Raw genomic sequence first — 13,846 nt, 5'->3', positions numbered from 1 at the left:
GGAGGCGTGTCTCAGAACTGGAGCAGGTTGGACAGGTGGGGCGACTGGACAGGTAGAGCTGAGGAGGGCCGTGAGGCGCCTCCTGCTGGATCAGGTTACTGCATGCAGGTAGCAGCTTAGCGAGCAGCTCAGTGCTGATTAATGAGTCTCAGCAGGGAGAACAACAGAACAGCAGCTGGGGAACCATGAAACCATCCCTGCTGAATTTACAGAATGAGAGCACACGCATGCTGGATTAGAGTTTCTGTCTCCCTCTGCCAATTAAAACCACCTCATAATACCTAATTATACCCCGGGCTGCTGTTCCCTCAGCACCATTTGTGTCTGCTGGCCTCCTGTTTCTTTTTTGTGATCATTATTTTTGACATTTATTGGACATTAAAGAATTGCAGAAAATCTACATCAGGTATGACATGCAACATAGGTCTCATTTTGTTTTGTTTTTCTTTTCACTCCTGTGACTGTGGAATCATTTTCACTGCAATATAAAGTCCTACACTTGGATGGAAACAGGGAGGATTCAGAATTGTCCTTTCTGATGTTTCAAAGTTTGTATTAATGTTTTGCTGTCTTTAAAAAATAAAGTTAGTCTTTTTTAATGCTTTATTGTCTCTTAAATGCTTCATTGTTTTTAATTTCTTTTCAAATGTTTTTCTTTTCAAATGTATTTACTTTTTTTCGTATTGTTTCTATTAAATGTTTGTTCTCTTAAGTGTCTATTTTTTTCTAAGGTTTTGTTTTTTCAAAAAAGTTTTTTTTAACTAATTCCAACAGCATCAATGAACTCTGAACATTATGAACATAAGAATCTGCTTTTGAATGTAGCCGAAAAATCAGTCAATAACAATTCTAAGCTTGTAAGAGCGACAGATAGTAAATAACACATGTAAAATTATTTCTAGTGATTTAAGAGGGGAACTTTGAAATTTCTCAGTTTTGATACTACAGCATCTATAAAATGATGAATTTTGATGAAAATCTTGTCAAATCTGACTCTTCAGCTTTAAAACAATCATGTGTTACCCTCCGTCAGTGTAAACACAAAATCCATTTTTTCTTTCTTTATTTACCACCTTTGTAATAAAGCACAACTAAATCAAACAACTAGAAAGTTTCCACACATCTTTTGTTATAATATGCATTTTGTCATGATGGAATTGAAAAATTTCAGTTTTCTCTGCGACTCTGATCAGCAGGTCTCAGAAAAAAAACTAATAAAAACTACAGAAGAGTGAACTGACTGCGGAATCGGCTGAAATTGGAATCTGCAGATCATTCGACTGAAGAATTAGAGCGAAGAGCTACAAACAAAAAAAAACATACATGTACAAGTTATCAGTTTCAATCATTCACACACACAGAGGCTCAGTCACTCATAGATACATTAGCAGTGTGCACTTAGTGAACAAGCAGAATGTTACAGTAGTCCATGAATGACCTGGATCACATAACGTTTTTTGTTTCAGGCAGACAGACGCAGAGCTTCAGTCTCCACTACGATGCAGCCACTTGGGTTAAAGGTTCCTCCAGGTACTGCACCAGAGCTTCTGCCTGCAAACACAACAAAGACACAGTGATGAGCTGGAAAGGCTCAAGTTAAACTCTGTGACTCGACCTGTGCAAAGAGGCCTCCTTCAAAACCCGACTGAAGTCACCCAGACGGACTCTCACGATGACTTAGATCAAATTTTAGATGCTTGTTTGACATTTTCTGGTGTGCAAACTTGTTTATCGCTCATATGGGAGGAATTTACGAGACGTTCTGGTTAACTAAGACAACAAGGCTGACTTTCACTTCAGCAGAAAACTTACGCCTCCCTGAAGAATGTCAGTTACAAGAATATTTTACTGGGAAGTACGTCGTCACCCAACCTCTTATTGGTGGTATGATCACTGGTGTTACTTTCATAAGGAGAAGAGCTCCACATCAACGGAACGTTTACTGGAAGTCGGCTCCAAACCAGATGCCAAAGAAGTCCTAGATCATCAGTTGATAAAGTTCCACTTTCAGATATCACATGAATACACGCACTTGCTCTACTCCTCGTGCGTTCTTATCATTTCTGTAGAAAATGAACAGATTAAAATGATTTAATATGATGCAAATACTAGTTTTATGTTGATTTAGATTCATTCAGGCTATTACGGTTAGCAGGTACAGGAAACTGTCGAATGTTTAGTTCATCTACAGAGGACTAGTTTTTCCTATCAAACAACCAATTGGTTAAAGAGTACGTACGATTCATTCCAAATTCCACACTTTTCTGGACTTCTCTGTAGATTTTTACGACTATATTCAACACCTGAGTCCAAATATGTGGATGTTTACTATGGAAATAAATGTTTTTAATGCCCAGCGTGTTAATATCTGTGCCACATTGTCATTATGAATTCCATTATGGGACAAATGCCGTCAGCAGTCAGTCCTTCTGTTCTCTCCCCCAACATTTACTGTCTCTCCTCACTGTGACGATCTAATTAAGGCAAAAAAGCCAAAATAATCTAGGATTCATGCGCGTTGGAAGTGATGTCAAATTTCCACGAACGTACAACTTGAGTCTATGAATTTGCACTGAAACTCTGGATCAGCGCTGGTCGTTCTCCATCTCGGTCTGTTTTTCACATTGTAATCCAAATGCATTTCCTGCAAGTCTGTTAGCTTTGGAGCATGAGAAATGTGACAAGAGACCTTCTTTTTCTTTACTTCTCATGACATATGCAGTTGGAATACATCAGCATGGAAAGTTTTGATCTGCGCATGATTACATGATTACAAGACAAGTACTTTCTCATTGGATGCTACACTTTACTTGTAATACTTAAGTACTTGTGGCTCAAGTAGAATTTTGAATGCAGGAGTTTCACTTATGGTAGACTGAGAGCTGCAATGATTGGTCGTTTAAAAGATTGTTTCATCATTTTAAGAATTTATATTTTTCTATTTTGTTGGGGGTTTTTTTGCTTCTCTAAGAAAGAAATCTTGAGATCTTTTGACAAAACACGACACTTCAGAATGTTATTTTGGGCTTTGGGAAACACCGATTGGCATTTTTGGTCATTTTTGGATATTTTATACACCAAACTAATTAATTAATCGAGAACAGATCCAATGACAATGAAAATAGTGGCAGCTCTGATGATAGTATTCCTGTCACTAAAGCGGAGGATCTGAATACTTCTTCCCACACCGCCGATCTCCTGACACAAAGTGTTAATTAAAAAATGTCTGTGGCACCTTCTCTTTTATTGTCGACATAACCCCAACAAATATCACATTTTTTTTACAGTTTTGCAGCCCAGGTGTACCCACAAGCTCTGTGACAAGTAGAAAAACACAGCGAATATATAAAATAGAAAGCAGGATGTTGGCTCACCTTAGCCTTAAGCATCCCAAAGCCCACCGTCTCTTTGGCGTACATACACAGCAGTAGGTTGGCGACACGAGTGATGGCCACTCTTCCCTCCTGAGAAGAGGATACAGACAACCTTACTGCTATCTGTGAAGTATTATCAGTATTCTTGTGCTGTAGTCACACAAACTCCTCATTATAGTCCTGGATAAACAGTGTCAGTGGTGCTGGAGGAAGAGCTCCTCTTACCATACAATCCATGAGAATGAATTTGAGTTTGTCTTCGTTGAAGGCTTGGTGTCCGTTCTTGTCGTAAGCCGCCCAGATGTTGCTCGCGATCGCAGCTGTCACGCGAGCGTCCGTGTCGCCGTAGCCGGAGTAAGCCAGGAGTGAGCCTTCATTGTTCAGCAGGCTGCAGAACACGTGAAGTTACATGTTTCAGCATCCATCACAGAAACGTGAAACGGATTTTACTGAAGCTACTTAATAAAAGCAAAAAGTGCAGCAAGAACCACCTGAGCACCAGCTTACCAATATAATCTTAGTGTATATACGACACAAAGTAACATCAGCCTCTCTAAACTACGTACTAATATGTTGTCGTACCTGCCACATAATTTAAAATGATCACTTTTTCCTGGTCACAGTTTGTCCTCTTCATGTATTAACATCCAATCAGGTCACTGGCTGATTTAGAAAAACAGATTTTTACCTCTGTGATTTAAATGAATACACAAATACGTGACATAATGACTTTAAACAATATTTATAAAGTTGGGTTAGATTAACAATGCACAGTTTAATAGTTTGACACTACATGCACTTGTCAAATTTGAGATATATTACTTCCATATTAATTTGCATATTTAAACATACAATTTCAGAAAGCTTGTAACAGAAAACACAATTGCCTTATTGTAGACAATTAACTGGGGAAGTTTCATGGTGATATCAATTAGTTAACAGTGGTTTCCAAAAAATATATATTTTGAATTTTCTATATATATATCTTCTAAGACTATCTTATTTATCAAAATGAGTTCTTCTGCTAGAAGAAGCGAGAAAACTCCAATTTCAGCAGCACTTACACACAATAAATTTTCCAATTTTATTCCTGTCTGTATTCTGAATAAGCAGTCAGAATACAAACAAACAGAGGGTTTTGTTCATACATCATTCACAGCCTGATTTTCAGAACATGTTATTCCCAAAAACACAGCAAAACTTGACTTCTGTTGACTGTATTTTCTGATTCATGGAGGGATAAAATATTCACATTCACATTTATATTTTGAAAGCTTTTGTAAATTACAGAATTTTTACATATAAAATACCCCATTTGCATTCATAAACAGACAATTTTAGAGAATGTTTCAAACATATTGTGTCAGGATGATAATCAGTAGTTAAAATTTGAATCAAACGCAGCAACATGTTTTTATTTCCATCTCCATGTCAAGTGGATTATTACAGAAGCTTTTCTTACTTAATTCAAACACAGCAACATTTGCAGTGGTGGTATTATTGCAAGAATGGATCTAAAGCAATCACTAAAATCAACCAGAAAAGCACTTAGAGAGCGCAGTACTCTGCCAAGGCTACTCAGTCTTGTATCATTTCCGATGGCTGAAATATTTAAAAAATTTGTGGATCCAATCCGCATCACTTCCAAAATCTAATCAATTGGTCCTTGTGTCATTTTTGACCTTCCCTGAAAATTTAATCCAAATGCGTAGATTTAACTGGAACTACCGTCTACTGAAGTGTCCCTATGAAATACTGCTCCGTACAAAACCCAATATTACCTCTGTATGTAATATATATTACACAAGACTGAACTGCCATGAGATTTGGACAGTTGGTTCTTATAAAACCAGAAATCCGAAGAGGTCAGCTTTATGTCTCAGGAAATAAATAGGATTTTTTTTGCTTGTTTTTACAAATTTTTAACAAATACATGCATATTTATGAGCTGACTAATTGATTGCAAATATGTTGAAGATATTTAATCATTTACAGCCTTGAATGTCATTTTTTTTACTTAAACACCGCGTCGTGTTTCTAAAACATCGTCTTTCTAGCAGCTATTAGTAAAATACACACTGGTTGAATACTATCGGTCTGTTATTAGCATATTGTCTATATTTGATATTCAGAATACGTTTTATGCTTGTATCTATATTTCTACGTCTGTCAAAAAGACCACGGTTGTAACTGGCAATAACTGTAACAACAAACTAAAACGGTCAAAAACGCCTTAACTCTCGTATAAATTAGCATGTCGCTAGCATGCTGCTAACTAGCCGTACTTACAGAGTGCTTTGGACTCCGTTTGTGTTCGCTTGACTGAGGACCTGCGTCAAAGCCTTCGGCCGTAACATGATGTCCACCCACTGACGTCTGACAATACTATTAAAATAATTATGATATTTCAAAACCCTTAAACAAATGGCTTTAAAGTGCCACAAACTACTGAGAAACACAGTCAAGTCAGCTGACTGTTTTCTTTTATTTCCGGGTATCGTCGCAATGCAAGATGGGAAATGTAGGCAGTAAATGTATGTTTAAAAATGAGGTTTTTTTTTTTTTTTTTAACATAAACGATTTTAGCATTACTCATTTACATATTTTCCACATGTATCTACATACACTTAGTGTGTTTGAGTATTTCAATTCCTTGGAATACTTTTGCATCTACTATTTTTAAGAGTCACTTCATTCGCCTGTTATTTATATCTATCCACTAGTTTATCCATCCATTATCTATACACCGCTTAATCCTCACTAGGGTCGCGGGGGGGGCTGGAGCCTATCCCAGCTGACTCGGGCGAAGGCAGGGGACACCCTAGACAGGTCGCCAGTCTGTCGCAGGGCTACATATATAGACAAACAAGCACTCTCACATTCACACCTACGGGCAATTTAGAGTAATCAATTAACCTCAGCATATTTTTGGACTGTGGGAGGAAGCCGGAGTACCCGGAGAGAACCCACGCATGCACAGGGAGAACATGCAAACTCCATGCAGAAAGATCCCGGGAAAGCCGGGACGCGAACCAGGGACCTTCTTGCTGCAAGGCGAAAGTGCTAACCACTACGCCACTGTGCAGCCCTCCACTAGTTTATCTCATAAAAAAAATGATGTGCAACATTCATAACATTTAAAAATTTGATACTGATATTACTCTAACCTTCCTTCTACCTAAATACATTAAATAATGATAATATTAAACAATATATTATTATTATGCTTCATTATATATTCTCTATAATTATTCTATAGCAAATTAATTCCTATTAATAATTCTATTTATAATAGAATAATATAGAATTTTCCATTGCTCCAAAGTGTTTCATATCATAATAAATCTTTACTTATAGAGAACTTCTTAGAACTAAAGTTATGAAGTCCTTCCCAAGGCAGAAATAAAAAACCGGCAAGTTATGAGGACATCAGCATTTCAAAAACAAAAGTAACATTGCGCATTAAAAATAATTAATGGAGAAGTAAAGACAGGTGCAAGTCAGATAAAATCAGAGAAGGCCCTCCGATAAAACAGTTTTAAGAACAACGTGTATATATATACAAAAATGTCAGAATATCTGTGGTATTTTTTTTAAAATTTTGTATTTTCAGTTTATCCAATGCTTCACAGGTAAGTCAGTAACTGAGACGTATTTTGCTTTTAGAGTGTACCGATACACCTGCTGGATTTTTCTGATATTACCGCAAACAGCAAACAATTCCACACAAAAGCAAATTCAACTAAATAGCACTGTCAGAGTAAGTTATCCATACACATTTAAAACAGACAATGTTACACGGGGATGATCATAACGCTGTTTAGTTGTCACTGTAACCAGCACAGGCAGCTACTGCGTTAAGCATAGTGGAAGAAAGTTTTCGTTATTTCCTGCCTGATGAGTAAAACGAACTATTCATCTGTTGTGCGTTCCTCAACCAAAAGGCAAAGACACACCTGATGATCAGAGTGCAGGCAGGAAGATGCTGAATCGGTGAACCAAATACGCTGGCTAGCTCACCAGCAGGGCTGCAGAATTAAATAATCATTCATCACAATCATGGTTTCAACTTCTAACCACTATATGAAAACGATTCACTGGTCTTCAGAAGTTAAAAATGCACTCCGCTCTTAAAAGGCCCAACGCATTTATATGTTTTCTCCGCTCATAGAAAACAGCGGATGTGGATGAAATCACTGTTTAATCTTTAACAAATTTGAGATTAGAGCACTTTATCTCATTCTTTTCAAATTAATTTTTGCTCACAACTGTAATCGCATACCACAGCCGCCTTATCGGCATCTACCGCAGCCTTCACTGTGAGGCGTTTAGGGAGCATCGGTAAATGTAGCGTTTAAGCAAATGTTCAGCTAGTAGGTGTTTCGCCTGTGACCAGTGCGACTAGTAAAAAAGTTCGTCTTGAACCCTGACCCTGCGGCTCTTGGAAAATATTATTTAGTATTATTGTTTTGCAAAGTAAATAACAAAAGAAAATCAATTTCTGGGAATTTTCCCAGAACTTTCCTGGATGGAACTCTCCTAGAATATTATTGGAAATTTTTGTGGAAATTTTGCAGCAATTTTATGGAAACTCTCTGGAAACGTTCTTGCATTTTTATGAGAATATTCCTGCACTTTTATGCGAATTGTCCTGATACTTGTGAAAAATTTCCGGCAATTTTATAGGAATTTCATGCCAAAGTTCCAGGAATTATATGGCAATTTCATGGAAACTTTGTCAATTTTAATAGAACATTTCCAGCAATTTGATGGAAATACATCAGCTTTATTGAAAATTTTCCAGGAACTTTGTGGAAACTTTATGGGAATTTCCTAGGAATTATGCCGATGTTTTATGGGAATTTTATAGAAATTTTCCTGAAATTTTGTGCAACTTTTCCAGGAGTTTCTGGTCGCTCACCTGTCAGAGCTGCTACACTGTAGCCACCTATAGCAGCGTCAACCGTAGCCAGCATGTGAGGCGTTCAGGGAACACTGGTAAAATGTAGACTTTACCGATAAGCACATGTTCAGTGGTAAGCCTGTGCCTAGCTTATGACTAATATCACAAGAGGACAGGTGAGAAAATAAATATATGTTCAGATTAAAATCTTTGACAAATATGAAGTCTTGTATCACTGAAAATCAATGCAACATAACTAGGTTATGTAGAAACAGCTGTTCATCAGCACACATGGTGGATTAATAGCTGTGGCAATGCTGAATCAATACAATGAGGTGGGGTGACCAAATTATTTACTGGTGTGGTCAACCAAAAAAAGTTGGTAGTACCAGTGCTAAAAGTGGAAAAGTTAGTCTGGAACCCTACTGCAAATAATTTATTAGATTTTAGGAGTTTACATAATTCCCCACTGGTAGACACTCATGGATATCTTTCACTTCCACACAAATTGGACACCAAACTGTATGAAAACACACAACCATGTTATTTGCTTTATCTGTGCTGAGTTGACTATTTTGTCCTTTAAGAAAATCCAGTATGTCCAGTATTGCAGTCTGGCGGCACTGTAGGTAAAGGGACACCTTCCTAGTTTAGGAATTTTCTTGTCTTCTTTAAATATGTTTTGCCGTATTGACCATCCCTAACGTAGATATAGGTTCAGATAAAAAACAAACAAAAACTTTCTCTTACTCCTCCTTATGAAAACAAACAGGAGGCAGCAGTGGCAAGCTTAACATACAAGTACTAAGAAGCTTTATATATATTTATAAAGTGTAAAGAACCTGTCAAAGTGTTACAAGAGAGAACTAAGCATCAGTCTTGATTAATGCCACCTGTAGAATACACAATGCTTTGGTCTGATCAGATGCTGACTGAATTAGAGCAGGTGATTGTAGACATGTAAACACTTGCTAGAAATGTTTTACTGCAGAAACTGTAAAAACAGCATTTTAGCCAAATTCATACATGCCGCTATCCATTTGTCTCAGCAAGAATTTAATTCTTCTAATTCTTGGATGGCAAAAATTACAAGTGATGAAGCTCCAACTTATGTCAACATTATTTAACTATGAAGATAGAAACTTCTGCTCAAATAACACAACAGGACAAAAATGACAAATATTTGATATGTTCATCTACTTACTGTTTGAATTTTACTACCAGCTATATATGTAGTAATTTATGCCAGAGCCGTACATCATAACAGTAAACTATGAATCAATTTCAATGCTAGCTTGTACTTTGTATGTATCATCTAGCTTATCATGCATGTATCCAACTGTATGTTATATGTTCCTTGTTCCCCACGCTCCCTTCTCCCATCCCTCCCCCTTTACCTCGACCCCTCTACCTCCATCCCTCTATCTCTACCTCTCTACCTCTTCTGTCCCTCTCAACCCGCCTGGCCAGCAGGCAGATGGGTTCCCCCACATAAAGAGCCGGGTTCTGCTCAAGGCTTTTTTCCCTGTTAAAAAGGTGTTTTCCTTGCCACTGTCGCCTTGGGGTTTGCTCTGAGGGTCAGGCATATGGGTTCTGTAAAGCATCTTGAGACAGTTTCACTGTAATTGGCGCTATATAAATATAATTGAATTGAATTGAAAATATGATGAGATGAAATGTACTGATGGTGCTCTGTCTGAAAACATCTGTAACATCTGCTTTGTGAGCTGCAGCTGTTGCTGTGAGGGACTTGAAATCGTAGCAGAAGGGGAAGAGTTTTCTGCAAGGACCATAGACTGTACAGTCTATGGCAGGGACGCTGGCCCTTCTGTTTGGAGGAACTGTGGGATGTCCAGGAAACCAACTAGGGAGCAGAAGGAAATGTTAAAAATCCAGATAACTGTGTAGACTCAGATGATTCTTGTAAAAACTGCACTGTGAAATTGTATTCATTGCACAAACTGATTCTAAACAGTGGGCGGACTTGAAAAATGCTCTTGCTCTCCACATCTTCAGTGATACAAATGATGCACATCAGAGGTGCAGGCGATACCTGGACATGAAGCCTGAGCCTTCTGCATGTAAGGTCTGCAAACCCTGTTCCATCTGCATGATATCCTGCCAGACTATGGTTGTGGTCAGCAGTGGCAGTGTTTCTGGATTCAGCATCTGTGCAGTAACAAACATGACGCAAGCAAGCTGTTAAAGGGGAAATGAAATGTCCATGTTTTTAGCATTGGTAGTGGCAAAATGACCATTTATTTTTCTGATTTCTACCGAGTGATGTGACAGCTGATGTTTGTACCTTGTGCTCATAGATTACAATCACGCTGCCTGCAAACATTTAGCATTAGAAACTCTGGGGATGCTCTCAGGACTGCCAACTGCCTGCTCCCGGTTACACATTTCTTGCATCAGTGTGGGATTTCTTGGCAACTCAATCGTCTGTCGAGAAAACAGGAATCAAATGACAAAACCAGGGAGAGTGGACAAAAAGAAGAAGCAGGCTGCAAACTGGAATGAGGCTTTCCACGAGGTCGACGGATACTCCAATCACAGGACTGAACTTCTGCACCTAATCACAAAAAACTAAGTCAGCCTGTACTCTTTATCTAGTCTCCATGTCAATTGGTTGGTCAGTATGCTCTCATTTGGAAAATTTGTCATTGTTCAAACACTTTCCAGTGTTATTTTCATAAGGAGCAAAGCTTTACTTCAATAGCCTTCCAGGATTTATCCATTATTTTTGGTGATGGGAGGAACAGACTATCTGCCAACAGTCTGGTGTTTCACAACTTTGAACTGGCCCGACCTGATGTAGACTGTTAGGTTTTACCTTTTCAGACTTTACTGAGCTTCGTCCAAGAAGTCGTTGGTGTGGCTGCATTTAGTTAAAAAGTCAAGTCAACTTTGCAAACAGCAGCTTATGGCAGATCATCTACAAACAGCCTGTGTTCTCTAGCTGGGACAAACATGATTTAAATATTTCAAATCAATGCATGTTTTTAGGATTTTTTTCAAGCTTCTGTTTTTTTTAACAGTATCACAACATTACTGGTACGCTATGACATCAGTGGTTTTTGGCTCCAGTCATTGGTCAGCTACAGTTTCAGATAACTGTGACTGCAGCAAAGTCCTACTCAGTTCCATGTAAAAGTTTCCAAAGAACTGAGGCTTCAAAAGACTCAGAGTGCATCTGGTTGTACACTATGAACAGTCTGGACATCAGACCACAATAAAAATGAACTTAAAGGGTTATTCCACTTTTTTGGAGTCAAGTTAAACATCTAAATTAATCAGCTTTTCTACAGTTGTAGAATTGTATAAAATAGTCAACAGATTAATCAGTAGAAAAACAGGGACATAGGAGCCCTAGTTTTACTTCTCAATAGTTCTATTTCAGTAATCAGATAAATTTGGGCAGGTGCAAGTTGGTCTGCTGAGAGTCTGTAAACATTTTATAATAAAATAAACAGATTAAATATTCTGCAAATACAAGCTTTTCATGAATATCTGCAATTCAGCGTTAGTGCTAGTGTTAGGGTTAGTGGGTTACAGCTGTAATTCCTACACATTGTACCTGATCAAGTTGCAAACAGAAGGACAACAGTGATGAGGAGAATACAGAGGCGAGACGTGGAGCTCAGGGTTGTTAAACACAACCTGCTCCATGTGAAGACCGTCTGCAAACATCAGCTCCAAGCTGGATATCACGATCTACGACAGCATCTGAGGGTTGGATGTCAGCTGCCTCTGAACCTGCTGCTCCAGCTCCATGAAGCTGAACGAACCTTTGTCCAGACCGAACAAGCCAAATGGGTCAGTGAGTCCACCTGAGGAAGAGGAGGAGGAGCAGAAGGAGAAGGAGGAGGAGCAGGAGGAGGAAGAACAAGAGAGCTACAGGTCAGTTCCTGGCAGGTGTATCAATAGGGAACCACTTTGTGCCTATTCTTAAATAAAATTGCTTTATCTGATGTAATTCAGTAGGATTCCAATGTATGAGCAAGGCAGGAAAATTAATTTGGAATTAGAGCTGCAGTAACTACTCAGTCAGTTAGTAATTAAATTAATCACCAATCACTTTGATGATTGATTAATCCGTTTTAGCAACGTTTTAAACTTTTAAACCAAAAACCCACCAGCGGGTTTGAAAGGCCTGTTATTGATGCCATTTATCAGAGTCAGAAACTAAAAAAACATGTCATTCCATCAGAAAAATCAACCAAATCTAAGCTTAAAATTCAAATATTTGAGAAAATCTCTTTGTTCTACATTTGTCATTTGAAAACTTGACAAAAAATAAAATATTTGCTCTAAACTGATTCTGTGAAAAACCAAGAATTCTGCTCATCTCAGCAAAACCATGACGACATGACTGACTGAAGTTTAGCTGATCTGCAGGCTGTGTTCACACAGAGTAGGAAAGAGACAAGTACAGAAGTAATTAAACATCTAAGTAGTAAAATATCTATTTCTATGTGAAGTCTCACTTTTTTTTCCAAGTATTGGTAACACCTGTGGGCACTGAAAAAAATGTTGTACATGTTGTCCAGTTTTTTTTTTTTTTAATTTTTGCTAATCATACAATTTAAAGAATTTTATTTTTTTCTTTTTGATAATTTATGACATTATAAAAGTGTCATACTGCATAAGGAAACATTTCAGAGTTCTTGCTCCTCCTAGCCATGGTTGTGCTTCTTTCCATTGAGGGGCAGGATTTCATATTGAAGTGAAAAATGAGCTCACAGGGAGGAAAAATGTGACAGGAGAATTTACATGTGACAGGATTTTTAATTTCTTTCCTCCTCTTTCAGAGTAAATTGAAGATCTTTGTGTTGTGGATCATACATGACATTTGTCATCTTTGGCTTTGAAAAACACTGATATTTTTCACCACTGTCTCACATTTAAGAGACCAAAGAACTATTCCAATATTCAAAAAAATAATCAACAGACTAATCAATAATTAAAATAGTACTGTGCTGTAGAACCAATTGAATAATTATCAAAAACTGCAATATTCAAATCACAGTCGCTGTGGGTTCATCTTAAAGGTAAAATGTGTCACAACACAGCATCACAAATGAAAAAATGTGTTGCTGCAGAGACGCCTCGGGGATGTCAAGATTTCCACTGAAATAGGTAATTAAGCTGTCACACTTCTGCAGCGTGTCCTTGAAGTAAGGCAAGCAACTCAGGCCAGACTTAAAACAGGTTAACCCATACCTGCACAAAAAGCAACCAAAGTCACGCCATCAGCTCAGAGCGAAAAAGGTCAGCAAACAGCTCCATAGTATCAAAGTGTCATCAAAGATCATTATCAACACCTAGATTGGCTTAGTAATGTTGGTCAACAGCACTACACCCAGTTACAGAGATAAGTTTACCTATCAGTGGACACAATGTAAGATACTGGCTTGAGAGAAAACTGAGCAAACACTAATTTCACTGCAGTACTAATTCTGCAATAAAATACCCCATGAGACAGATGCAATACTGAAGTGATTATTAGATCGGTAAAAATAATAACTTAGGTGGGAGACAGGTAATGAGATGATTAATCAAACTA

At 37.9% G+C, this 13,846-nt stretch overlaps 1 protein-coding gene across 1 annotated transcript; it reads right to left on the bottom strand.

Annotated features, from left to right (window-relative positions):
• Positions 1 to 1,046: 1,046 nt before the first annotated feature.
• On the bottom strand, positions 1,047 to 6,211 carry lamtor2 (late endosomal/lysosomal adaptor, MAPK and MTOR activator 2). Its single transcript, XM_023284614.3, has 4 exons — positions 5,664 to 6,211; positions 3,600 to 3,762; positions 3,375 to 3,464; positions 1,047 to 1,551 (listed from the first exon to the last, which is right to left on the bottom strand). The coding sequence occupies exons 1-4, from the start codon at positions 5,729 to 5,731 to the stop codon at positions 1,495 to 1,497; spliced, it is 378 nt and encodes a 125-aa protein (XP_023140382.1). The 5' UTR covers positions 5,732 to 6,211; the 3' UTR covers positions 1,047 to 1,494.
• Between the last annotated feature and the right edge of the window lie 7,635 nt (positions 6,212 to 13,846).

Source organism: Amphiprion ocellaris, chromosome 9 (genome assembly GCF_022539595.1).
Source record: "Amphiprion ocellaris isolate individual 3 ecotype Okinawa chromosome 9, ASM2253959v1, whole genome shotgun sequence".
Classification (NCBI taxonomy): domain Eukaryota; kingdom Metazoa; phylum Chordata; class Actinopteri; family Pomacentridae; genus Amphiprion; species Amphiprion ocellaris.
The sequence above is the reverse complement of the archived record's forward strand: the minus strand, read 5'-3'. Positions and strand labels throughout refer to the sequence as shown.

Coding starts and splice junctions, on each gene's coding strand:
- lamtor2 (XM_023284614.3), bottom strand. CDS start 5,731: ATGTTACGGCCGAAGGCTTTGACGCAGGTCCTCAGTCAAGCGAACACA. Junction 3,763..5,663: donor AACGGAGTCCAAAGCACTCT/GTAAGTACGGCT, acceptor CGTGTTCTGCAG/CCTGCTGAACAATGAAGGCT. Junction 1,552..3,374: donor TTGGGATGCTTAAGGCTAAG/GTGAGCCAACAT, acceptor TTGTGTTTGCAG/GCAGAAGCTCTGGTGCAGTA.